The sequence below is a fragment of the Anabrus simplex genome, chromosome 3, assembly GCF_040414725.1.
Source record: "Anabrus simplex isolate iqAnaSimp1 chromosome 3, ASM4041472v1, whole genome shotgun sequence".
Classification (NCBI taxonomy): domain Eukaryota; kingdom Metazoa; phylum Arthropoda; class Insecta; order Orthoptera; family Tettigoniidae; genus Anabrus; species Anabrus simplex.
In genome coordinates this window covers 290,755,611-290,783,440 of record NC_090267.1, presented here as the reverse complement: position 1 = coordinate 290,783,440, position 27,830 = coordinate 290,755,611, and the positions used below count along the sequence as shown (strand labels likewise).

The window sequence follows — 27,830 nt, the reverse complement described above, 5'->3', positions numbered from 1 at the left end:
TACTGGGCAGGTTCTATCCTGACTCAGTCCGGTAGTATTTGAAGGTTTTCAAATACGTCAGCGTCGTGTCGGTATATTTACTGGTTCGTAAAAGGGACTAAATTCCAGCACCTCGGCGTCTCCGAAATCGTAACAATAGTTAGTGGGATGTAAAGTCGCTAACATTTCTTCATTCAACGAATGACTTGCCACTGGCATTATTGGTTACAAAATACGATACCTGAGATTAGACACAGACACAGCCGCAGGGATACAAAAATATTGTTCAGCCTGTATTAACATCAAGTCGGCGCATAATTCACAAGCAGGAAGACATATCGTCATTCCGCCTGCCAAAACCGCTATGTGATAACACTTTTAGAGACATACTGACCCGCAGCACATATGTTATGAAGAGCGAGAATTCCTTGATAATTGTTGCATAATATTGAACCTTAAATGACAGAACTTTTCCGATGAAAAGTTCTAAGATAAAATATTTCACGCAGCGATTTTTGCGGGCGCAACTCTGATAATGTTATTACACGTCGTAGAATGGTTCTTACTTGTACTGTACGTACGCAGTAACTGAGGGAAAAATCTCAGAAACGGTCCAGCACGTGCATAGGCCATATGACACAAGGTGTAGCGAACGTACCGCTACGTGCGTAGTAATTCAAAGTTAAGTAAAGTTGCTCTCTGGAGTACAATTTTTAATGTCCAATGCGACAATTACTATAGGGGTATATTCTTCAACCGTTTGGGTCCGTGTTCGCTTTAGATACCTATACATCAGATCACGATAGTTATGAAGAACGTCGCAACTTTTAATGATTTCTATTCGGGACAAAATATTACAGAGCGAGTTGGCTACGTGGTTTGCGCCACGTAGCTGTGGGATTGATTTCGGAAGAAAGTGGATTCAAACCGCCCTGAAGATAGTTTCCCGTTATTTTCCATTTCCAAGCCAGACCTTACTTAAGGACACGGCGACTTCCTTCGCAAGACAAGCTGCTTTACGTCGCACCGACACACATAGGTCTTATGGCGACGAGTGGACTGGAAAAGGCTAGAGTGGGAAGGAAGCGGCCGTGGCCTTCATTAAGCCTTTACCTGGTGCGAAATTGGGAAACCACGGAAGACCATCTTCAGGGCTGATGGCGCTGGGGTTCGAACCCACTATCTCCCGAATACTGAATACTGGCCACACTTAGGCGACTGCAGCTATCGAGCTCAGTGACTTCCTTCTCAGTCCCAGCCCTGTCCTGTTCCATCGTCGCCATTGCACTTGGCCACGTTGGGATGACGTAAAACGTATTGAAAAATCAAACAAACAAGATATGGAAGAACTAAATTCGCAGGATTGTTTCCACGTAGGGAGCTCTCAAACTGAGAGGATAATTAAGAAAATATCCCTTTTAACACAATAACAGAATCTAGGTGCAAAATTATGGATAACAGAACCTGATTTACGTTACTATCTTCAGTGGGGATACGGTCTGTCCATCTCCTTGGATGAATGATCAGCGTACTGCCTCTCGGTTCACAGGGCCCGTATTTCAATTCCCACCCTGGACGGGGATGGATTTTAATTGCACATGGTTAATTCCTTTGGCTCGGGGCCTGGATGTTTATGTTCGTCTCAATACATTCCTCTTCATATACTTACAATACAATACACCACACCACCAACCACTACAGAAAACACAGTAGTGAATATACAGTATTCACCCACCTAATGTTGGCGTCAGGATGAATATCCAGCCGTAAAACTAGGCCAGATCAACACAATGTGCAGTTCCTAATAAATGGGGGAGAGGAGGAGAAAGGTCAGGAAGAAATAATTCATATGGCAGTAAATAATTTACTCCACAGGATTTCTAATGCCGATACCCTTAAGTCCTGAAAATGGGAAGGGAAATTTTGTTTAACATGGTGTATGATTAGATGTTTGGCCCGGAACTCATTTGTTATCTATTCTGGGTTAGTTTAGATATTGGAACTGTGACGGAGTGAGGTCTCATGAGGACTTTCTTCGGGAGACACTTTTCCATCTTCGCTGTTACTGTAAGCATAGATAAGAGAGAGGTTCGAACAGAATGTGAGCCACGTTTTAACGAGTCTTACGACTCTAATGTGGAACAGCAACAAGGAAGCTGAAATGTTTTGATTCTTGGCTGAATGGTCAGAGGGCCCTGGATCCGATTCCCGGCCGGGTCGCGGATTTTACCCATATCTGGTTAATTCCTCTGGCTCAGGGGATCAGTGTATGTGTTCGTAATAATACACATTTTCGTTTACGTACAGCACACTACCAACCACCACTGAAACATAGAGTAGACAATTTATCCCTACATATAATATTTGCGTTAGGAAGGGCATTTGACCGTAAAATGTGGCTTAAGCCTTGTCTAATGCCCACCCCAAGTAATTAGGATACGGCCAAGAATAATAATAATAAGAAGAAGAAGACGCTCAAATAACACTACGCCGTGTTATCTGAGAGCCTTACAGAGAAGATATACCATTCGGCAGCAATTCAATTCAGCCGTTTCCCTCAAGAACATTAGGAGAAAGATATTCCACTACATCCTCCCCACCATTGTCTACCTCCAGTGGTATGAATGGTTGAGTGGGCAGAGGGCTTTTTAGCCTCCACCTCGACTGTGCGTAAGAGGACATTTCTTCTCCTTAACACGTATACGTGCTTGAACATAATTTGGAAGTGGACGACATCTCCAATTTGAATTTGACCTGATCACGTTACACGTCCTATTAGGAGATCTGAAGTCGTCTGTTTTTTGTTTTTGATGCAGTCCGAATACCTTTCTCAGGCCAATCATCTTCCGTGGATCTAAATAAATAAATAAATAAATAAATAAATAAATAAATAAATAAATAAATAAATAAATAAATAAATAAATAAATAAATAACAATTTTATGTCCCACTAACTACTTTTATTTAAGTTTTCGTAGGCGCCGAAGTGCCACCCATGTTGTTCCGCAGGTTCTTTTTCGTTTTAGTAAATCTTCCGTTTCGAGGCTGGCGTATTTGAGCACCGTCAAATACAACCAGATGGAGACGGGATCGACCCCGTCAACTTGAGCTATCGTCTGAGTTACTCAGCCTGGCTTCTGTGACTCTTATCCGGGCGTTAATATCGCGTGTCGTTCCCCTACAAGGTTACATACTGGTGCCAATGCGTCTTCGACACATTGAGTCTGGAGTTGATTCCGGTTTCAATATCATTGATGATTACAAATCTGAACTCAAATATTAAAGAATAAACAGCGGACAATTTCATTAAAGTAATGCAATTTAATGTACCTGAAATTTGGTATACGTGTGGTTTTGAAGTCGCTGATTACAAATACGAAGTCAATTTTTTTTAAAAATAGGCAATATGAATAAATAGCCTGAACTATTTATAGCAATATTCGTTGTAGATTCCAACCACTGTCCATTGTGAGGAAAAGAAAATGTTCTGTAGTTCTATAAGATTGATTTATGTCGATTTTATATAATGCAGTAACTTCTTGAAAAAAGTTCTTACATCTAGATGTATTATAAAATCAGTCTTTCTTCATGTAGCTAAATTTTTTTTCAGAATTAAAAGATGACTTACGATTCTTTCAAAGATTGAGGAAGATGTCTTTTCGCTTACAAACCAATCCATTGGTTCGAGGTCCTGCAATATGAATATAACGAAATATTTCATATTAAATAAGTCCGACTCTTTGGATCAATGATTAGCGTTGAGGCCTTCGGTTCAGAGGTTTCGGGTTCGATTCCCGGCCGGGTCGTGGATTTTAATCGCCTGTAATTAACTCTTCAGACTCAGAGACTGGTTGTTTACGTTTGTCCCAACACTGTCCTCTTCATATACAGACACAACACCACACTACCAACCACCACAGAAACTCGCAATTGTGATTACATACCTCCACATAGGGTTGGCGTCAGGAAAAGTGTCCGGCCGTAAAACAGGGACAAATACACACGTGCAACACAGTACGCACCCACGACCCAACAATGTGTGGGGAAAATAGTAGAAGAAGTTTAATATTAAATAAAACCTGATGAAATTAAATGGCCTATGGCTTTTAGTGCCGGAAGTGTCCGAGGACATGTTCGGCTCGCCCGGTGCAGGTCTTTCAATTTGATATCCATAGGCGGCCTGCGCGTCGTGATGAAGATGAAATGATGATGAAGACGACACATACTCCCAGCCCCCTTGTCAGAGAAATTAACCAATAATGGTTAAAATTCCCGACCCTGCCGGGAATCGGACCCGGGATCCCTTTGACCAAAGGCTAGCACGCTAATCATTTATCCATGAAGATGGACAATAAAAACTGATAAATTAATAATATAAGAAGTATTCAGTACTGTAAAATAAGTTATTACTAGAAATTGAATGTATTAATACAAACTAATTATAATTATTTGTTAATTATCATGAATTATGATCATTATAAATAGTAGTGAGGATAAATAATGAAAATAAGAGGCATTTATACGTATTAAATATCATTTAATATTATTTTTTCACAAATAACGGTAAGTGAAATTTTGTGCAGTAGCGCGGATACAGTGAAAATGCTACTGACGCGAACAAGGCAAAAAAAGTCAGGAAACTGTTGAATTTGTCCTTTAACAATATCGCAATATACTTATGGAAATTTTCAGAATTACAGGATTTCACTGGATCATAAGATTATCTTTTATTGAAAGTTAGCTTGTAGATGAACTATTTTAGCCGTGAGTTTTTCATTGCGATTTTTGTTATATTCTGAACATAAATAATTCCCTATACGATGCATGAAAATTATATACTTACTGTTAAGGGAATATCGTGGAACACAGAAGTGTAAGAAGGTGCCGGGGTGAATGGGCGAACAAGGAAATGGCCAGAGCATAAGGTAAAGCACTCAATTTTGAAATTTTCTTTCTTTCCTTTTTTTATTGACTTTAAGATTTGATAGACAGAAAATCTGAATAAACAACAACAAATGATCTTGTCAGCTCCTACAGCATCAATGACTTAAAGCCCAAAATCAGGTACAAAATTAGAGAGAATTATCAACAAGATAATATACAAGGGATGGGCGTTATAGGTCTGAACAGGTACATGTTTGTTCCACTCACTCACGTGGTCTAGAAGTTTGAGCTCCTAAAGTTAACATATTCCAGCACAAGTTTCTTACAAAGTTAAGCCTGATAAACTTCTAATAATATATTTACTGTCACCTCTGCTCAACAGTTTCTTACACACTGGTCTTCAAACAATTACCAAATAAACAGGGGCAATGAAGTGTCCATTCTAAATGGCCTTAATGTAAAAATAATAGGTTGAATATGATTGGCCATGAACGAAAGGCCAGGAGGCGAAACACTTGCACTCCTTTTAGAAAACTCCTGAAAACCTGAAACGGGCTTATGGCCTGAAGTTGCAGAGGCTAAGCCTATTCTATACAGGTGTGACTAAATGAGAATTATTAAATGCCAAAAATGTGTTAAGAATTTGGAGGTTTAGACAATTTTAGTCACCTCATACCAAGTTGAATGGGAATCAATAGAGGGTAATCACACTTTGTTCCCTTAGTTTATATATGTCCCAGCCGGGACTTGAACAGAGTCCTCAGACTTGCCGAAAATCTACATTTAAACCATGAAATGAAAACTGTGAATAAAATAAGTTTGAAACCTCCACGCTCAAGCCATCTGCCAGCAGATATCATATGTTAAGAAATTTCTGCCATTACCTTGAGTAGTCGGGCCTGCCGAACGACGGCAGGCTGCCCCTGCCTCCTAATAACACGCCGCACTCACTAGACCGGAGCAATGAAGATGACAATACGCCCCTAAAGCACCCAGCTTTTAGAGCATCTCAGAGGGGAAGTTTCCAGAACTCTTTACAGCTAGACTGGATGGCTAGAGAAAATATTCACAAAACTTTTGATTGGTTGCTTGCTATTGAAGAAGGAAGCAGTAGTAATATTGACAACTTTAGTACATGAACAACACAATCTTCACAAACTTAAGGTTTGCTACCTATCACAATACAAATTGCTTAATAAATTAGTTAGAGTTCGACCCACTACGGGGAGCAACAAAACCGATGATAGAGACATCTGGTGGTTGAAAATCCAAGTATCTTTTATTAGTTCAAGTTTAACAGGACGGAGAAGGTGTACCCCGGTACACTTACCTCCAGGAATAACCATCATCAAGTCGAATTAATTTCAAACTCAGGAGTTAAATGTTATAAGCACTTCAAATCGGGTCAAAGATAAAGAGCGTCTATAGTCTATATCCCGCTCGTTGTTCGTCCGAGCGATAACTATGTTACACAGTACAGTAACGGGCATAGACGGCAAACTCGTTTTATTTTACCACAGCATATGACACCGTCTTTACGAGATTCTACAGCACAAAATTCAAAGTAATAACATGTGTTTTTCAACTTGTTGTCAGCGTTTTGCTCGTCTGGACCACTGTGCGCCCGTGGAGCAATGAATTTCCTGGTGATTCCTCCAAAGTGTTATCAGAAAATATTGAATTATCAGAACAACATTTAAACAAGTTAAAATTAAATGTATACATCTTTGAAGTTGTCCTTTTTGAATCGCCTTCCCATGATTAGAAGAACACTCGATTTTAATTTAAGGTCACGCTTTGAGTTTAAAACAGAATGTCATTCGTGCAGTTTCGTGTTGGTCCTATTGTAAACCTTATCCGAAATTATCAGGATTCGAACCCGTGACGATGAATTTGGATGCCGTGAATTAGTTTCTTCCATGTCTCAAATAAAATAATGAATATAAAAGCCCGTGGCGTGACAGCGCATCACGGGCCTAGGCCTTTCAAGGCAAGTACTTCCCCCCACAGACAATGGTCTATATATACTGGCGTGCTACGTGTTTGGTCCAAGAGAATTAAAATCCCCAGTGTGGCCGGGAGTCGAACCCGGGTAAGCGGTTGTTGCGCTACCCCTATATTGAGCCGTATCCGACCGGCCCATAATAATAATTGGAATATTATTTGACCATATATGTGAATTTATTTATAAAAGATACAGTCTAATATGGTAAAGCATCGTATCCCAAGATAGTTAATACCGGATGTTGAGCAAGACTGTAAGTCGCTGGATGTTGCTTCATATTTCTGCATGACCGTGAGAAAGTAAGCGTACCCACGCGCTGGCAAGGATCGACACGTGTATTACATGATGACCAAGCAATATATTTCAGCCAATGGGAACTTAAGGATTTGGCAAACATGGAGGCTACACCGCGTCATATATTAATTCCAGGATGACCAACATGCTCTGTGGATAAAGTCAGTTTCTGTAGACAATCGGTTTTCCACAGTTTCTGAAGTTAGATATATTTGGTAATGTATTATAGATATTGGTGGAAGAGATTTGCTAATGTTTGAGCTGTGTTTTATAAATATATCACAATAAGTATTGTATCATCATACATGACGAACTCTCTGATTGGTGGTTGGTTCAGATACCCGGGAACCCCAACAATATTAGCGTCACCGAAGCCTCCTCAGTAATCCAAGCTCTGGAGAGCGTCATTCTGTAGCAAAAATTTGAGCAGTACGGATGTATTAACTCGGCACTCTGTAGGAAAAGTTTGAACAGTGCGGATGTACCAACTCTGTGACTGGTGATTGTAATTAACGTGGCGTTATTCCAGAAATAGTAACTGGTTCTCGTTGATACTTCAAATTGTGCAGTCGTAATATTTACTGTGCTTTGACAGAGTTTACTTTTAATCGATAAAGACGGTGTAGTGACCGCTGAGTAACAAGTGTGGTGGAAACGTGCTAGTGTTTCACTATTTCGCGACGGGCGCGTATTCGCGTGGAACTTCCGTACCGAACCGTGGGCTGCTTTTAAAACTGTAATTTTACCCTTTTAGTGAAGTGTGTTATATATATGTGAATCAGTGTGTTAGCTGATCTGGTAAAAGAAAGGGTATTTCGGCTCGCAGCATTAAGCAGCGAAGAGGTTATCAACTAAAGTCTTCTGTGTTCCAGTGAATTGTTTTCCAGCAAGATGATGGATACACCTGCAGAGGAAGGAAGCGCATTCCCACATGTTAAGGATGTGATTATCATGGTGTAGATCCCAAAATTAGTGGGGATGTAAGCTGCTATCCTGGTTCCCCGAGAGTCATCTAAAGTAAGATGCACGTATTATATATGGCATGATATGTAAGTTATGTTAAGGTACTAGGGCAGTGTAGATAGAATTTTCAGTTTCATTTAAAGTAAGCCTGACGGCATGTATTTGTTTAATTTTGTCACTATGGTAGATTCGGATACGAGATTAATGCATGTTTATTTTATTTTTATTTTGCTTTATGATTAGATGTTTGGGAAAATGAGGGATTGATAGGATCAGTTATTGTTGTAAATATAGTACTTAGCGTAGGATATTCCGAGTTTTCCTGAAATATATGCTAGAAGGGCTAGATCGACAGGTTCATTTTTGTATTACGTTAAACACGTATCAATTCATTTTATTTCGGTCATTCAGAGAGACAGGTATAGCTATTTTGCATGATGCATGGTTTTACAGAAGCTGCCAGAAGGAGCTGCAGAACGTCGTTGTTAAATTAAGATCTTTGAAGTTAAGTTGGATTCTGTTTGCCTGATGGTCTGCCAAGGACTTGAACAGCGTCTCGTTATGTGGAAAGGCCAGTAGGATTCATGAGGAATGATGAGATAATAATTGCATGCTTAATTATAATGTATTGGTACAGGCCGATTGTATGCCTGACAAGATAGAGAGAAATTGTGCAGATGTGTGTGTGCCTGCCTAGCGTCTTCTGAGTATATTGTGATCAGAATGGACAGTGTTAATTCCAGACTATTGAGTCTGATGTTGTTAAATGGCCCAAGCATGCTAAGAAGCAATTAATATACGGGAGTTTCCGTGTAGTTGATGATGGGCGTTATCTCATGGCAAGTTGAGTCCTGGCCTGTGTTATCGGCATGTGTGAAAGAGACAGTATTTCCTTGTGGCGGCCACGGGAGACAAAATCCAATCTTTAGCGTAGTGGAGTTCTATATTTCTTTACAGCTCGTAATCTACCCGGAAGTACATGACGGATGACCGCGCTGTTGAGCGCTCAAACGCAGCAGAAGGAGGCAATGTTGCCCATTGCTTTCTTCATGACATCAAGGATTATTTATATGTTTTTCTCTTACAGGGTGGTTTTACCTTATTATTTTGTGATTGCATACCTTGTCTCGTTGTTTTTAAAGGGAACAGCCCGAGTGCTGATGTATTGTTGGTTCATCTAGTTCTGTCTAGATCTTTTGTAGTGAACCGGGATTCACATTAGAAGCAGTGTAGCATTTAAGACTTTACTCGGTATCCGATGTATATATATGTTTAGTTTGATGATTTGAATTATTGTAAATATAGTGTAGGATTTGCCCCTAGTATTTTGCATACCTTACATAGCGTCCGGTGCGTCTTAATTATTTTTCTTTCCGTCGTAATTTTTCACATGATGTAACTTTGATTTTACGGAAATAGTTTGATGATTCTCGGGAGTAACTTAATTTTGAAACCGTATCGTTGGGATGCGATAGTGTGAAACTCCATACGGAAACACCACATGGCAGTGTTTGCATACACTTGTTGCCATACAACATAAACATTGGACTATGAGAAGATACTCAGTCTTGATTTTTATATATGTTCTTTATTGAACTTGTTTTTCTTTTAATGTCAAATTTGTATTATCACTCATTTAACGTTTCTGATTTCGATTTATTTTATTACTTTGAGTTCATTTTTTTTACAAGTTATTATTTTTTATTCAATTATTTTCGTGTGATTTGATCGGGGATATTTGTTAATAAATCCATCTTACCCCCTATGATTGTTTCTCATTCGTGTTATACCTCCATTTCCTGTCATTGATTGCTATTTTAGTGTTGAACTTCGACTTTTATCCTGACCCAATCGACAACCAACCCACACTCTGCCCAACCCTGAGTTAGTCGGATGTTCATACAGGAATGGAGGCATCGTCCTAGAGGGTATTTACCCCTGGGTACGGTACAATATAGCACGATGATTTCACGACCCACTAATAACTTTTACGGTTTTCGGAGATTCAGAGGTAGAAGAAAGAAGGAACTTTGATGAACCATCTAAAAAAGTGAGGATTAATAGAAGACAGTGAGTGCACAGTGCAAAGTATAAAACTATAATGGCTGACCTCCAAAAACGTTTTGTCTCATGTGAGTTCCTGTTCTTGTCTACCGACAAGAAGTTGGCATATTTAAGCACCTTCAAATACTGAGTCGGGATCGAAACAACCAACTTTGTTTCAGAAGACTACCACAATACTCACCCCGACTGTTTCTTAGGTGTTGTACTTAACCATTGTACCTGACAGCTGGGATAACGTAAGCCCATTCCTTCTCGAAACAGAAAATTCTGAAAACAGCTCTCTATGACCTCTTGTATTAGAGCTAAATTAAATTAAGTCCAAAAGTTTATTTGCAAAGGAAATGAGCAAGTTCTAATGCATTTTGGAACAAAACAAATGTATCACTTTCCAAAAACACTGTTCTGAATATTTGAGGGGCTATAAGCGTAAGCCCTATATGCGTTGTTTTAGTTCTGAGCAAATAATCAAATAATCGGTTCAAGTCTTTGTTATGGGACACAGTGTGCATATAGCGCTCCTGTTCCATTCCTTACGGAAGCATTGTTACTAATTCTTTTAAAGACTAAGGCTGTGAAGAGCACTACATTCAAACGGTGAATCTGAGTAGAGGGAAGATTTTAGTAGCCATAACTATGAAAGGAAATGAACCTACTCGAAAGGATGAAGTAACTGGCAGTAGGAAATCCAGCTCTGTTTCTTCTCTGACAGAACTGGCGGGATAATATATTTATACATCGTTTGGTCAATATTCTGCGGAGGTTCGGACCTGCCTTCGGGCAGAATACACCCTTATCCTGCCCTGATCAATATTGTACTAATGTACTATAACGGCCCCGTCCTGATTTTCGTGATAGTAAAAATATATTGTGCTCCCTTTTTACGGCATTGAATCCATTATGGGCGAAGGAGAATGGGTCTATTCGAGAATGATAAGTATCTGACTACAGGGAATTCAAACCTGCACCTTCTATTACAGAACTGCAGGTACATGTTTAAACTTTATAAACGACTAGCTATTACCCACGGCTTCGCTCGCGAGGATTTCGTAATTTGATAAAAAATACTTGTTCCTTGGTACTGCATTATCTGTAAATCCCTGAAGTATAAAAACTCACCGAAACATTGCATTTCATTTACACCAGAACCTCTTTGTGAACCACGTTTGTGGCATTGCCTTTTGGAGCTAAGATGACCAGGCTACTGGCATACCTAAACTGGAACACGGGACATGGAACTTTATGTGTGAGAAACAGTCCTCTTTTATGTCGAAAAAGAAAAGTTTTCTTTATTTCTAAAGGAGATTCCAAATACCAAAATTCACGTCTGTAGTATCTTAGTTCTTGAGATATAAGTATTCTCATAAAGATAATTCAACTCCTTCTTCACTTATTTTCGATCTACAGCTTGACTTTCCGAAAACAAAAAGTACGTGTATCTTTATTTTTAAAGGAGATTAGAAATACCAATTTTCACGTCTGCAACATGTTACGTTTATGAGATATAATGTAGATATACGGTACGCATTATAAAAACTGCCCCACTCCTTGGCTAAGTGGTCAGCGTTGAGGTCTTCGGTTCACAGGGTTCCACCTTCGATTCCGGGTAAGATCGAGGTTTTTAATCACGTGTGATTAATTCTTCTGGCTCGGGGGCAGGTTGTTTGTGTTTATCCCAACATTCTCCTCTTCATATTCACTCAACACACCACATTACCAACCTCAACTGGAACACGCAATAGTAATTACATCCCTACACAGACGGTTGTCGTCAGGAAGGGCATCCAACCGTAAAACATGGTCAAATCCAATGTGCGACACAGTTCGCACCCGCAACCCCACAGTTGTGGGTGAAGCGGTAGAAGGAAATACTCATTTTAAAAATTCACTCAAGTTTTTTATTCTTTTGACCCCCTTAAGTGGATTTAAAAAAAAGTGTGTTCATTTTTAAAGGAGATTCCAAGTACCAATTTTAACGTCTGTAACATCTTCATTTTCTGAGATATACAGTATGTATCCTCATATAAATAATTCAACTCCTCCCTCACTTCTTTTCACCCTCCCCCCCCCCTTAAATGGATTTTCTGAAAACGAACATTTACGTTCTTTTATTTTTAAAGGGGATTCCTAATAACAATTTTCATATCTGTAACATGTTAGGTTTTTGTGATATATTGTAACGCTGCTGTAGAATCCTGGCACTGACGTTGCCATGGTTACGGCAGTTCATTTCTTTATCCGATTCCTAGAACAGGGGTAATGTGGTGCCAATATCTCCATAACGGTTGGATTTAGGGCCTTAAAACATGGTTTTCGGGCCCGTAGTTTTGTTCTTTGAGTCGAGGCGTTAAATTGAGTGTCTCGTCCTTGAACGACAAATTGGATATTTTGCCTCTATTAGCCTATTATTCTTAAATTTCCCCCTCGTGCCCCTAACCTCGAATTGTTTTGAAAATAAAATACAGCCAATGTTATTCACTGGCAATGTAGCTTTCTATAGGTGAAGTAATTTTTATAATCGGTTCAGTAGTTTTTGAGTCTATCCGTTACAAACAAATAAACAAATTTTTCCTCTTTATAATATTAGTATAGATCAGTGTTTTACTAATCAAGTGATGGGTAATTTTTACTCTAAAATATACTGCAATAACTACAGCTGTGTTAGTTTTATATCACTGCCGTTCTCAAGTCTTTTCTGGCCATGGGACCATTCTGGGAGGATATGCTAGGTAGCTTTGAGGATGATTACTATTCAGGTGACCAACTACAGATCTCTGCTTGTAACCCAGATGCTACCATGACACAACATGAAGCACCTTTGGAGAAATCTGACAAACCTGATGATAAAGATGATGCTTCGTATGTCCCAGTCAATTCAAAGTTAAGTGAACAAGACACTAATAGCACTGATAATAATCCACCTCTAACTTGTGAAAGAAGGAAATGCTAGTCTATATGTTATTCCACGCAGATTCAGAAGGGGAGGCCCAGTAAATTGATAAGGAAACTGAATGGAAGGGAGGGAAACGTGTTAGGAATGAAAAGAAATGGAAAAGTAATGTATGCATACAAAAACAAACTAAGTGGATAACAGTACTTGTGCAGGGAAGAATATGAAGGCAGGATCCACAAAATCCCCTTGCGAAATAGCATGCAGAATGAAATGTATAGAGCGAATCACAGTAGCAGTGCGTAATACTGTCCATGCTGAGTTTTGGAGAGCAGACAGATCATTGGTTTGAAAACGCCAGTTCATTGCTTCTTTTGTGAAAACACAACCAGTAATTCCCTGCAGACTCAGGAAAGATAAAAGAAGTATTGTGTGTAAGTCAGAGGAAAGAACATGCAAAGTTTTCTTCCTGAATATTTTATCAGTAACAGGAACACTTACGAAAATAACGCTTGCAAATACTTTCGACATGGACATGGTACAACCAGACAGGCTGGGGAAGCATACTGCAGCATACAAAACTCCTGATTATGTTTTAGAACAAATGAAGAAGCACACCATGCAGTACCCTTTGTATGAAAGCAGTGGAGGCGTGTGGATGAAACGCCTGGGGGTTCACTGCTGTGGAAAATAACATGTTCAGATTTATTGTTACTTGATATTTTAACAGATGTGAAATTGCTTGATTGGCAATGGAACTTTCCTTTGAAGGCACACAACTTCAGCTCGAAGAAGTTACCAAACAATAAAGAATGAAAGACAGAGAATATGAGCTGCAATTACTATAAGCTGATCCAATTTCCTCTGATTTTGAAGAGTTGCTTGCGTAGGAATAACTGCTTCAAGAGTGTGTTAGGCAGACTACTGTTATTTGCGTGTTGACGTACTTTGCTGTTTACTTTTCTTAAAACGCGTATTCCCAATGAAAAGTTTAAATAATTATACAAACTTGGGTTACGCACGCCTGTTGATGCTATACAAACCGTAATTACCAAAATATTCTGGCTCATTGCGGTTAATGACCTCAGAATCGTAAAATAATGAAATTAAAATACATTTAAAACCTACCACTTACAACAAATTTTAACCGCGCGCTGACAGTGTTTTGGGTAATTTCGGAACTGCTGGTGTCTATCGCTGGTCATTTCGCCAGCGATTCCTGGGCTATGTTTTCCTTACGTCCCACAGCCCCGCGCCAACAGTCCTGAAATTGAACCTCTTCGCTGGTTCAGGAGAGGAACCAGTGTTGGTGTCAAAATCATCGCTACGTGCGCGAATATAATGAGCTAATTAAAGGAATAGGCTCTTGATTAACCATTTTGCTAAAAGTTATCTACCGTATTTCTAGGGTGTTCACTGAACCACTGAACATATAGAACGCGCCGCCACTGTATGAAAGCCACTATTGTCAAACAATTGCCATCTCTACATTTCAAAAATGTATACTGAAGAATGCAAGCCTGCAGGTACAAAGGAAGTAAAAGGGTGGCTTTTAAGGGGGTATTTAATAAAGAGTTCAATTTATTTTTGTACCTTTCGGAAATCCACACTTGTGATCTGTGTGATCCCTATAGTGAACGCATCAACAGAAGATAAAGCCAACGTCATTAAGGAAAATCAAAACAAATACACACAAGAGGAAACTTTGAGGAACCATCTAAAAAAGGGAGTGTAAGGAAAAGGCAGTGAGTGCTCAATACAAAGTACAAAACCATAACGGCTGACCTCCAAGAATATTTGAGAACATCTTACTTGACTAATTCGCGGAGATTTTACTTAAGGAAGCTCTAGACACTGAACTACAGAATACATTATTCTGCTTCTCAAGAGCCTTGGTGTGTGCTTTGAGATGAAGTGAGAGCAGGGCGGAGAGGTAATGAAGTGGCCTCCTCTGTTTAACTGCGTGAAATATAATATTGTGAATTGTGGAATAGAAGTTCTGACTGTATGAACTTATCACTTTTCTAGACAAAACCGAAATCTAATGATGCATTTTATGTACTTGTGGTTTCTTAACTACAGTCCCAGTCTCGAAGAGGTAAGCCGTAAGTTTCTTCTCTGAGGTCACGGTCATATGAAGGTTGATGCGGATCATAGCGTTATAGAGAGCCAAGAAGCATCTGCCGACTAGCACAATCATCACCTGAAATGAATGGACAATTTTCACGAAGATAGCTTCCAGGGTGAAGCGTATGAATTTGGAATACTTCAGAAATTTTAGCTTCTTGATGGACAGCCATAGCCATGCCTCCCCATTCATATCATGAAAAAAAGAGAACATTGAAGGTGATACATTTCAAATATCATCAGTGGTATGGTTGCAAGGAAGAAACGATTTGTTTGGGATCCTATTTTACAAATCGAACTTCATGGGAGGATTTAATTCTGTTGATTTGCGGTGAAATATCCGGAAACTGGTATATGTTGCATTGAATTTTCATCAACTGAGACAAAGATTCAAAAAATCAGGCGAATGCAATCTCACAACTATGTGACCAAAACCACACAGTCAACTCGCTCCGTATTTAATCAGTTACTTTGAATTGGTTACTGTTTCAAAATTGACTGGCATGAAGCCGTTGTGTTTTTCACTGAGACACCTTTCTATCTATGGACTCCCGGGAACAAGTTCAATGTTGTGTTCTAGATAACGATATCATGGCAAATTGTATCTATAATTCGTAAGTTGTGTAACTTATTTATATCAGTTAACCTCTAGGCACTGTATTTGATAGCATTCTGTTTGCGCAACTCTTGAGAAACACATTCACCGGGATTGCAGGCCGTTTTCCGATTGGGCTGGTATCTTCCGACGTTTCACTGGATAGTGCACCTAGCACATTTAAGATTAACATATGTTCTTCTCTACTCAACTTACTAAACAACGGACCTTTGACAAAACTAGACGCAGTATCTGCTGAAATGTCGATAGTTTCATACTCAATAAGACCACTATTTTCTAAACAGTGAAAATGCCACTAGCACCGTGAAGCCATCCGTGAAAACTAAGCTGAAACTCACATAATCATTGCCTTTTTCAGCAATTAAATCCTACATTACATTACGTCATATTGAATTCGTTTTTTAGTGGAGACACATCTGTATGACGAGAAATACGAACAAGGACGCTGGACTTCAGTAGTTTAACGTGGCTTTAACTCAGCGAGGATTTTCCGCGGTGATGGGATAGGAAAGAACTAGAACTGGTAAGGAAAGGACTTGATTAAGAAACAACGCCGAGGGAGTTGGCTACGCGGTTTAGGTCACGTTACTATTTGATTGTACTCTGGAAATTATGGGTTCGAACCCGGCTGTCGGTAGACATGGAGATGGTTTTTCGTGGTTTGCAGTTTTCAAACCAGTACCTTAATTAAGGCCACGCTTCTTTCACACTCCTGTCCTTTTCTTATTCCATCGTCGCCATAAGACCTATCTGTGTCAGTGCGACGTAGAGCAGATTGAAAAATATATATTTTTCGAAGAAATTTCATCTCATGGTACAATATGTTGTTAACATTGTCGTTGGTATACATTTTCTATGGAGCTGTTCACCACTAAAAGTTTACCTGGATCATTCTGTTGCGATGACCACTTTGTGGCGTGTAACTCCCATCTTCCTGTTTCTGAGGCAGTTGATTTCCATTCTACCAACCGTCATTGCGCATGTGACCTAGCCGTTCAGTGACTAATTTACAATCACTTTGTTCTTTCATCTCGAAGCTGGGGTGGATTTCTCGTTGGAAAACAACAGCAATATTTTACTCCATGTGAAAGGAAATGCCCGATTGTCTGGCTGCTTGGCTGAATAATCATCATACTGATCTTCGATTCAGTAGACCCCGGGTTCGATTCCTGGTTTAGCCATGGAGTGTTTAGTTAGTTCCTCTAGCTCGGGGGCTGGTTGTTCGTGTTCCTCTTAATACAAATCTTCATTTCCATACAACACATCGCACTGCAAAGTAGTACAAAAACATGCGGTAGCAAATACGAGGGCTGTAGTCCGGAGATGGGACATGCGCAAATAGGATATGCGAGAGGTCAGGTGGCGCTGTTGTTAATGTGTGGTGCGCATTTGACGGTCATCTAGTTGGGAGTGTTGTTGGTGTGTGGCGTTGAAGTGAAGAGTGCCGATTTCACCTGTCTAAAGCATGTTGTCAAAAGGTGATCAGCGTTCGTGGATTAAAATCGAGTTTGCCTGTGGCAAAAATCCATCAGAATGTTATCGAGGATTACGTGGAGTCTGTGGCGAGAATACATTACCGTATAGGATGGTTACACGACGGGTCAAGGCGTTTAGTGTGGGTCGGAATGGGACTACGGATTTGCACCGCACAGGTCGGCCGTATTACTAGACATGAGTTCTTGTGACTTCGACCTGTATCTGAAATTGAAGGAACCCCTCCGAAGCCACCGATTTTCTGGCATGACATCTGTACTCCGCGCAGTAGAGCGCTCCGTGTCCGGCCCCGGGTTCGATTCCCGGCCGGGTCAGGGGCTTTTGATTGTAAATTATTAATATCCCTCGCCTGAGGACTGGGTGTTTGTGTCGTCCTTAACGTTCCTTACCTCAAGAGAGAACGCCTTGCCAACGGTCCCCAACGGCTTTCCGAAATTTGGAAGACTTTGCGGGTGACTGCATCGAAGGAATGTAAATATTGCATTGTATCAATGTGGTCTCTACTTTACTTAACTTTACTTACAGCCCTCGTAGGATGGATGACAGGACAGACATGCGGTCGTAAAACTACAGTAAGTTCAATCCACGTTAGTGCTGACCACAAGAAGTTGAGTAAAGGCTAGGAAGGAGAAGAAAAAAGGATACGTCATATTGGTCAAGAGGGCAAGATGAAGGTGGGAGTGTTATCGATTTCTAGTGTGTTTATAAATGGAGGACATTGAACCATGTACCGGTAATGACGTCCCCTTGCCCTCATTGACCTGAAATCTTAGATTATAATCTGAAGTTCAGATTTCATGACATTTTACGTACACATTGTGATATAAATATCATCCAATGTTTGTTGGTCGTCAGTGGACAGATAGCGCTAGATAACTAAGATGGTCGGGAAGCTCACTATTGCTGTTGTGGTTGAAATGTGCCTCTTTCAAGTAAGTGATTGGGTTAATAGATACGTCCCCCCTGTCCAGAAAGGTCCAAACATTACGTCCGTAATCTACTACTTTGTGAAATCGGGCCAATAATACAATAGAGACGAAAATGGTAATTAAAGAATTTTATCTTACAGATCTTTATTGGCACAATGTGGCAATGTTGTAACTCAGTGCTCTTCAATCAGCCAATACATTACATTATTAAAGCGATTTAATTAGATGATATAAATTTACTCGTTACACTCTTTGTCATTATTATTATAAACAATAATATCAAAGGGTTTTGAAGAAGTACTTGTGACGCGTGGTGCTGTATGGAAGCGAAACATGAACAAAGGCTCAGAAAGAAAGAAAATGGAAGCGTCTGTTATGAGGTGTTACATAATAATACTGAAGGTGAGATGGGTAGTTCGGATGAATAGTGAATCGAGTTTTTCAGAGTAGAATATTTAATGAATTTTGACCCGAAGAAGAAATTACCATTGAATGCTTCTTGAGACACCAAAGCTTTGTTCAGTTAGTTTTTTAAGGTGCATAGAAGGGCAGGGTTAATAACTGTAGGGGTAGACTAAGGCATGAATATTTAAAAAAAATCATTAGAGGAGATGTAGGAGGCAGTAGTGAAGTAGAATTGAAAAGACTAGCACAAAATAGGGTGATGTAGAGAACTGCATGCAACCAATGTATGGGCAAATACCGAACAACAACAACAACAACAATAATAATAATAATATTAATAATAATAATAATACCATTTCAGTACCATGCAAATTCAGATATTACACTCTAGCCTGTCTCCTATCATTACTGAGAACCAAGAATTCATTCTACCACCAACACTCACTACAGTGTGATGTCACCATAACACGTTTCACTGTTAGATCCCATGAATAAATGGATAACCGATTTTATTATTAATATAATTATTCAGTTGTTGGGTTGGAGTTCAGTTGAGTAAATGTATATTAAGTTACCTGACTTATGGTGTAGGGTTGGGCACTATGTCCCAGTTTCGGCACACTGCACCGATGCACAATTATGTTCCGTTGTTCAGAAACACCGAGTGCCAGTTGTTTCGAAACATTCTCAAGCGAGAGCGAGACAGTGACTCGCTGTCCCGTCAGAAGTGCCATTATGCACTGTCCCTTCGCTCACTAGCTGACTGTGTGCCACCACGTGCTGGAGTGTTTTGTGTTCCGTTGAGTTCCGTTGCGCGGCCCACTGGCCTTCGGTACTTGCGAATCACTTAATGTGTTCTGTTTCTTTTAACTCTTCTGTAAGAGCGTTTTCATTGAAGTCTAGTGTCCAGCGTACTGGCCTTCGGTTCAGAGGGTACCGGGTTCGATTCCCGGCCGGGTCGAGGATTTTAACCTTCATTGGTTAATTCCAGTGGCCCGGGAGCTGGGTGTTTGTGTTGTCCCCAACATCCCTGCAACTCACACACCACACATAGCACTATCCTCCACCACATGAACACGCAGTTATCTATACATGGCAGATGCCATCCACCCTAATTAGAGGGTCTGCCTTACAAGGGCTGCACTGGGCTAGAAATTATAAATTATAATTATTATATTGAAGTCTAGTACTGTATATCGTACAAAAGAAAACTTTGCAGAATATCCCACCAGAGGTCTGCTTGTCATATTTTTAAACACATCTACTGCCGATGTAATTGTGATAGGTGTATTTCAGAATGAATGAAAATATTCTTGTCTTAAAAGTAACATATAACTTAAACATGATTTGTTTGGGTGCGTATTTCAGAGTTCCGACTGATTTTTCACGTGGCGTGAAGCTTCATCCCGGTCCTAATTACTCACAAAACAGGCCGATACATTTCAATAGGTGAAAATATCCTTGGAATAGTTACTTTTAAACACCTGTAAACACCTGTACTGTCCTGTAACCGTGATATGTGTATTTCATATTGACTGCAAATTCATAACTCAAAGCAGGTTTTAAACTTGATTATGTCCGGCTCCACGGCTAAATGGTTAGCGTGCTGGCCTTTGGTCACAGGGGTCCCGGGTTCGATTCCCGGCAGGGTCGGGAATTTTAACCTTAATTGGTTAATTTCGCTGGCAAAGGGGCTGGGTGTATGTGTCGTCTCCATCATCATTTCATCCTCATCATGACGCGCAGGTCGCCTGCGGGAGTCAAATCAAAAGACCTGCACCTGGCGAGCCGAACATGTCCTCGGACACTCCCGGCACTAAAAGCCATACGCCATGTCATTTCAACTTGATTATTGGGCACGAATTTCAGTGTTCCGACTGTTCCTTCACGTTCCGCGCAGCTGTAAGCTGGCCGTAACTAGACACAGCACGTCCGGTACAGGCACTTTCCTGCTGACGTGGTGCATGCCATGTTGCTTCACGAAGTTCTCTCTTCCGCGCAATTACAGTTCCGTGTACCGTGTCCTGGCACACTGTACCGAAACACTCCACCTCAAGCTCCTAATGTTTCGGAACAGCGTACTGTTCCGGTATACCCAACCTCATAAAGGTGAAGAAATCCTTGTAATAATAGACGGTATCGAAAAATTACTGTCAAATATCCCCAAAACGGGAAAAAGCAATAATTTTTTATGATATAAAAGCTAACGTCTCCAAGACAAAAGTCGTATCAACTAGGGACGAACCTAAGAAGACTGAATATGAGAAAGGGAAGGAATAAAAGAGAACTTTTGTAAGCTCGTAGCATATATATTATTCAAGGATGGGAGAATAGTCACAGAAAATTAGGATGGAGCAAGGCTAATGCAGAGAATTCGTATTTACGACTACCGGTATTTTGTAAGAAGGTGAAATTATTCTTACATTTTCTCTTTTTAGGCTGCCTTTGCTGTAGCGATGCGTAGACTGGCTTGGTAGGGATATCAGTTACCATAAGATAGCGGTAATTAACATGAAAGTAACCAGAAGGATTACTGATTAATGTTCGTTACAATTGCTGGGGGACATTCGCAACGAAGAAATAAAGAATGAGTGGGTAGGATCTAGCTTCAGGGGAGGGATCAAGTGAGGCCAATGAAGGAGGATTGGTTAATTGAATGGAATCATAAATGAACTGTCAGAAAAGCAGAATAGACCTAAGAGACAATTGTTTAGACCTAGTTTCCTTTTCATTGATTTCAAAACGAGGCGTAGAATCACATAAATTCACAGTACTATCTCATTTATGGTCTTTTTCCCTTTTATTTGGGGTCGGCACTAATGGGAGTTAAGCCTAGTTTTATGAGCGAATGCCCTTCCTGGCACAAGCCCTATATAGAAGGGTGTAATAATTATTTCGTGTCTCTGTGATGGCTGTGATATGTTGTGTATGAATTAAAATGTTATTAAGACAAACACGTACTGTACATCCTGTCTCCGAGCTAGAAAGTGGTGGAAATCACTATCCCGGCATCGAACCCGGATGTCTATGACCCGAAGCCCATTACGCTGACCACTCAGCCACTCAGCCGGATAATTCACACCACTAGCTTCAAGTAATAATAATAATAATAATAATAATAATAATAATAATAATAATAATAATAATAATAATAATAATAGCATTTTTATAGTAATAGCAAAGGCTATGATCATAGTGAACTAATAAATTAAGACTAGTTAGGTATAAGAAAGGGAATACACCGTTGACTTTGCAGGGTAATTAAAACACCTTATGAACCAGACAATCATGGAGATATGGATTCCACTAATGTAGACTTGCAGGCTGAACTCTTAATTAGAAGCATGATAGCGTGGAATAATAGTACATGTTTTTATAGACATTTTCAAACTATACCATCATGCAGTACATTCCTCGTGTTATTTAACACATGCAATTACACCTGGACCATTTCTCGGACAATTTGCAGTCAATTATCATAAATCAATAAATTATAATGAACACTGTAGTGAGACCAGTATACAATTTGTACACACAATTACACTTTTGTGAGGTCAATAATTCACCATGTCTAGAATAGAAACAATATTTTATACCCAAATTCGTTTCTGGTAAAGCACAGTATTTACAGTACATTGTGTCTTCAGGTATTGTATGGACTAGATCAAAAATAGGTCAGATGTAAGGCTTTTCAGGCATTTGCTCTATTAACCAGCGTTTTGTCTTCGGTCTGACACTAGACTCATCACAGTGGGATGTGTCAGACCCTACCCACTGACGCTGGGGTGTATGCAGGTGAACTTACCAGAAACCCTATATACGAGGCACAGTCTGATAACTGCATACGGGAGATAAACCTCCACAATGGAATTATTGCCCGCCTAGCAATTCCGAATGGAAACTTCTAAGTTCCCATGGAGGGAATTAGATATTTTTCACCAATAGAGTATGTCAAAAATATCTAATTCCCTCCATGGGAACTTAGAATTTTCCATTTGGACTAGATCAAGTTTGTTACTTTCATTGACCTGTATGAGGCTCATCCTTGGCTTTGACAATACGGAAATGACTTAGGCATGAGTAATGTCATTCCTTATGCCACCATTCCCGATCATGAAAGTGCCACTGGTAAGGTTTGTTGGTGGATACGTTGGAGTTGGCTTATAATAGCAAATTTTGGACAGACGCGAAAGCAACTGAGCCTAATTCACTCCTCATTTCCCTACAACACTTGTTCAGTAATGCCTAGGTTGTCTATGATAGTTGATGGTGCGGCTGTTGCTGACACTTCCCCCAACAACGTCTCTTCATTTTTTTTGTTGTTCGGGTGACACCACAACTATACCTATTGCACCCTTCCGACGGCAATCAAGCATATAGGCTGCCACCAAGTCGGAAGTCGGCCTCCCCAACGTACACCCTTATCGTCCGTGATGTCAATCCTACTCTCTCCAATGACGACATCTACACGGAACTCCGCTCAACAGGCATCCATACCACCTCCAGACTCTACGCCGGACCAGACCCATCGCCTGATGTACTCCTGTTTGTTCTTTCTCCCGACGACTACTTCAACCTTCTAAGTAATGGAGCACGCATTCACCGCCGCCTCCATCGAGTCGAAGCTACTCCTCCGAACATAATGGCTCAACTACTCCTCGAAACACCTGATACGCCCGTCACAGCCGATTTGTCTGTTGCAACCGCGCCACCTCCACCTACAACACTGCTCCATCCTTCGTCGTCTAGCTCCACCACCACCACCGCAACCACCACCACTTCTGCTCATACCTCCTCCAACATTCCTATAACTACTTCAGTTATGTCCCATCCTTTCCCCCTTATGACGTCTCCTCTGCCCATCTCTCCCACCACTGACCAACTTCGTCCCGCGTGCACCTTACTTCAGCCACCTGCCGAGGGAACTGCCACCAAAGCGCCTGCAGATACGGCCCGTCCACCGTCATCACCGCCGCCATCCGACAGCCCTACAACCTACAGTTGAGTCTTTTGCGGTGTGGACCCTAGCATATCATCTGAAGACATCGTCCATGTACTCCGTCAAGCTGGATTACCAGTGCGCCGAGCGTTCCGGATCCTCAACGCAGATGGACCCACGTATTTAATGAGACTCCACCTTCCTACACTCGACGACGCTCAGCGACTTATCCACCATGGTATACAGCTCAACGGCCGCCACCACCGGGTTGAACAGTCTCGTTCTCCTCCTCAACCTTTAACCCGTCCTGCCACACCTCGTCGCCGTCCCCGACCTACCCCTCCTCCTCATCCACCTAGTCCACATATCCTACCTTATCCACAACCACCACGCAACTTTTCGCCATCATCGCCTACCTCTCACCTCCTCAGCCTCTTACTCACTTCTCTTGTTAATTTCCCCTCCTTCTATCACATCCTTGCACTTCTTTTCCCTTGCAACTTTGATTAAATCTTCCCTTATTTTATCTCTGTTATACATGTCTTTGTATTTGTAAATCTATCAATAAAGCGCTGGATACCCTATACGTCCTTATACTCATCTCCTTTACTTATTCAAACTGCTATTACCCATCTCCCTCTTCTCTCAATTCTTCCCAACCCCGTCTAATCTCCTGGCCAGAGAGAGGGCGTTACCCTTTAGGTGGCCCGCCCCACCCCTTCAGGGTGGGGAATGAATACGAGGAAAACGTAACAGTTGCTGATCGAACCGAACTTCGGGTTGAGTGGCTTAGCCGGTAGAGTCCGCCTCAGTCCGATGGTACCTGAAAGTGCTCATGTAAGATAACTCTTATGAGACAAAATTCCGGCGCTTCGGCGATACCACAACCGTAAATTTAAATAGGTCATAAAACTAATTATATTACTATTAGTATTACAATTTAAGCAATATAAAATATCATCATTGGAGGTTTTAATAAGCAATATAATTTAAGCAGGGCTTTCTTATTCGTTACAGGGACTTAATGCCAGGAGTGCACCAAAACATGGTACAACCAGAGATGTGATTGATGACATCATTGACGATGCTCTGAAGAAGGCTCATGATGTCCTCGATGACGTTGTAGCGGAGACCAAGAAAAGCATGGAGACAAGTGTAGCGACCCTTGAGAAGGCTGTGGAAGGTATCAACAGCGGGCTGCACACTAGTGTTGAGGAGGCTGAACAGGTCATCAAAGGCTTGGGGGATAATATTGTGGCTCAGATTGAGAAATTGTTACAGGATGCGGGTTTGAATGCGACCGCATGCGCCCAGGGTAAGGACGAAGAAGCGAAGAAGGTCGTGGACGACGCTGTGGACAGCATCGGCACGTGTATTAGTAATGCCGAGCGGGCTGGAGAAGTGATCAAACTGGATTTCGAGATGATAGTGAATGTCACAGAATCCCAGCTTGACGTTATGGAGAGCGGAGTTGTGAGTTGTGTCCCAGAAAACGTCGAGCACTCACTTGCGGAAGCGAATAAGATTGCGAAATGCCTGGCACAAGAAGTAATGCAAATTCGTAAAATGAACAAAGAGCTGCTCCATACGCTGGCAAAATTCGTAAGTCATGAACATAATGAATACTTAACAACAGTAGATTATTGTATACATCATTTCTCACCACTAGTATGTTACACGTATTGAGTGGTGTCTTTTAAAGTAGGAAAGATCACAATATGAAGATAAAGTTGGAATTCAAGAGGACAAATTGGGGCAAATATTCGTTTATAGGAAGGGGAGTTAGGGATAAGAATAACTTACCAAGGGAGATGTTCAATAAATTTCCAATTTCTTTGCAATCATTTAAGAAAAGGCTAGGAAAACAACAGATAGGGAATCTGCCACCTGGGCGACTGCCCTAAATGCAGATCAGTAGTGATTGATTGATTGATTGATTGATTGATTGATTGATTGATTGATTGACTGATTGATTGATTGATTGATTGATTGATTGATTGATTGATTGATTGATAACTTGAGAGTTGCTAGGCACTGGTTTGATTTCCACTCCAGTGAAAGGGCAGGTTAAAATGAGCAACGCGACGAAAGCTAAGAAAAAAGAGGTCTTCCGAGCACCTGATCAACAGCTTTCTACCCAGCCCTATTCTGAACTTGTTCGGAGTTCGGTACGGATAACATAAAATAACGCTGTGTCTTCGCACGTACTAAGTTATGAGACACTTGATTACAGTATTCTGAGTCCCATCAAGGAAACAAAAACAACAATAGGAAGCAACAGATTTTAGAGTTAATAAAAAGGAAGCTATTCAGGACCTGCCACTAATTCTTGGGGTTTATTTAGTCGTATGTTCATCTCGCGTACAAAAACACTAGCCAACAAACTGAAACTCATTCATGAATCTGGTTTCCAAATGAGTTGATTTGTCTGATTTTGGGGGGTTGATAAATTATGAAAAGAAAAGATCATATTTATCACATCAAATGTTCTAGATACATAAATTAATATAAATGATCTTAAATAAAATATATTCAGATAATGACTACTTTGACTAGAAATTAATTAATTGCACTCAAAGTAAACTAATACTTGTCTATATGTGAATGTGAGGCAAACGAAAGCTCTGTCAATTACAGTGTATTTGCGAACTTTAATGTTTTATTTGGTACGGAAAAGTGGAATAATGCTGCTTTCTCTTGCATAGTGTCTCATCAGTCTTGTCAAGTAAAAACTAATCCCATTATTGAAGGGTTCTAGTATCCTCCACTGTACGAATGTCCCAGCGAAATCTTTCACCCCGTTCTTTGATACTGACATACAAGCTTTCTGGGAAAAAATCAAGGTGGTAATGTAAAAAGTGAATTATTTTCGCCATTCTATACTGCATGTTCCTGTATTGTCCAATAGATACTATTTGTATTGATTTTTTTGCAAGTTGCTTTACAACGCACCGTCGCAGGTAGGTCTTATGGAACGATGGGACAGGAAAGAGCTAGGAGTGGGAAGGAAGCGTCCGTGGCCTTAATTAAGGTTTGCACAAAGCATTTGCTTGGTGTGAAAATGGAAAAACACGGGAAACCATCTTCAGGGCTGCCGATAGTGGAATTCAAACCCACTATCTCCCGAATACTGGATACTGGCCACACTTAAGCAACATAAAATATAAATTACGTAAAACTCTTTCGAGATAACGTATTTTATAAAGGCGGTGGCAGAAACTACAACCGAAACTAAACAACAATGGATGACCAGATATAAAATGGCTGTTGAGAAGTAAAATCTAATGGTATGCGCCATAAGGAGATGGGAGGTTTCGGTCCTTACCATAATAAATGAGAAGCTTTAGTAGACCATAATCCACGCTTCATTTCTGCAGCCACAGATTTATTTACGTAACTTTTACTGCAATGCGTTCTGGATACGATCTAAGCGAAGACCACTCACCACCACCACCACCACCATCATCATCATCGATTTTCCGCTCCAGCCAGCCTGGTGCGAATATTTACGAACCTCTTCCAGTTCGTCCTGTCCATCCACAGCTGATGTTCTACCTTTTCCAACCAATTTACATCACGTTTGGCAAGGTCTTTGAAAATTTGCTTTTCCCAACTATCACAAGGCCTCCCTCTGGGCCTCTCACCAAAAACATTCCTTTCATAGTATGCTTTTGGGGTCGTAATTGGAGCCATCTTTCTCATATGTCCATACAATCGCAATCTGCTTAATTCTAAGATTTCCGGCAGGCTCCTGTCCAATCCAAGTTGTTGCTGACTACTTTCATTCCTTATTTTTTCTCTACTTGTCTTTTGGAGACCTGGCCGAAGTAACTTCATTACAGTGGCCTGTAGGTGACTTAGTGCAGATCTAGTGAATGTTTCTGCTTCCAGTCCGTATGTTAGAATTGGTACAAGATATTTTTTTGTACAACGTGACCTTGCAAGCTTCCGGAAATGAGTCATCCCAAAGTAAATGACGTACGGAATGGTAGAATTTTGATGTAGCTTTTATTCTATTGCCTACTGTATTTCTTGGTTTATGATTTTGTCAGAAGAAACGAAGCTCCCTAAGTATTTGAAGTTATTGGATAATGTGTACTTCTTCATTTTGCACTCGCAGGTGGACTGCTTCAGGATTTTGAATCATCACTAAGCCGACGGTTTTAGTTCGGCTCATGATCATTCCCATCCTTTTAAATTTTTCTTGCCAAAGATCTAGTTCTGCTTCCGCTTCTGTCTCACTCC

The 27,830-nt window shown here is 40.5% G+C and overlaps 1 protein-coding gene across 1 annotated transcript; it reads left to right on the top strand.

Annotated features, from left to right (window-relative positions):
• Window positions 1-18,147: 18,147 nt before the first annotated feature.
• LOC136866780 (uncharacterized) lies at window positions 18,148-26,579 on the top strand. The gene is made up of 2 exons (XM_068227056.1): window positions 18,148-18,244; window positions 24,603-26,579. Exons 1-2 carry the CDS (start codon window positions 18,194-18,196, stop codon window positions 25,269-25,271), a joined length of 720 nt encoding a protein of 239 aa, XP_068083157.1. The 5' UTR covers window positions 18,148-18,193; the 3' UTR covers window positions 25,272-26,579.
• The last annotated feature ends 1,251 nt before the right edge of the window (window positions 26,580-27,830 follow it).

Excerpts from the sequence above, each read along its gene's own strand:
- LOC136866780 (XM_068227056.1), top strand. The coding sequence starts at position 18,194 with ATGGTCGGGAAGCTCACTATTGCTGTTGTGGTTGAAATGTGCCTCTTT. Across the intron at positions 18,245-24,602 it reads TTGAAATGTGCCTCTTTCAA|GGACTTAATGCCAGGAGTGC; the intron begins GTAAGTGATTGG and ends TATTCGTTACAG.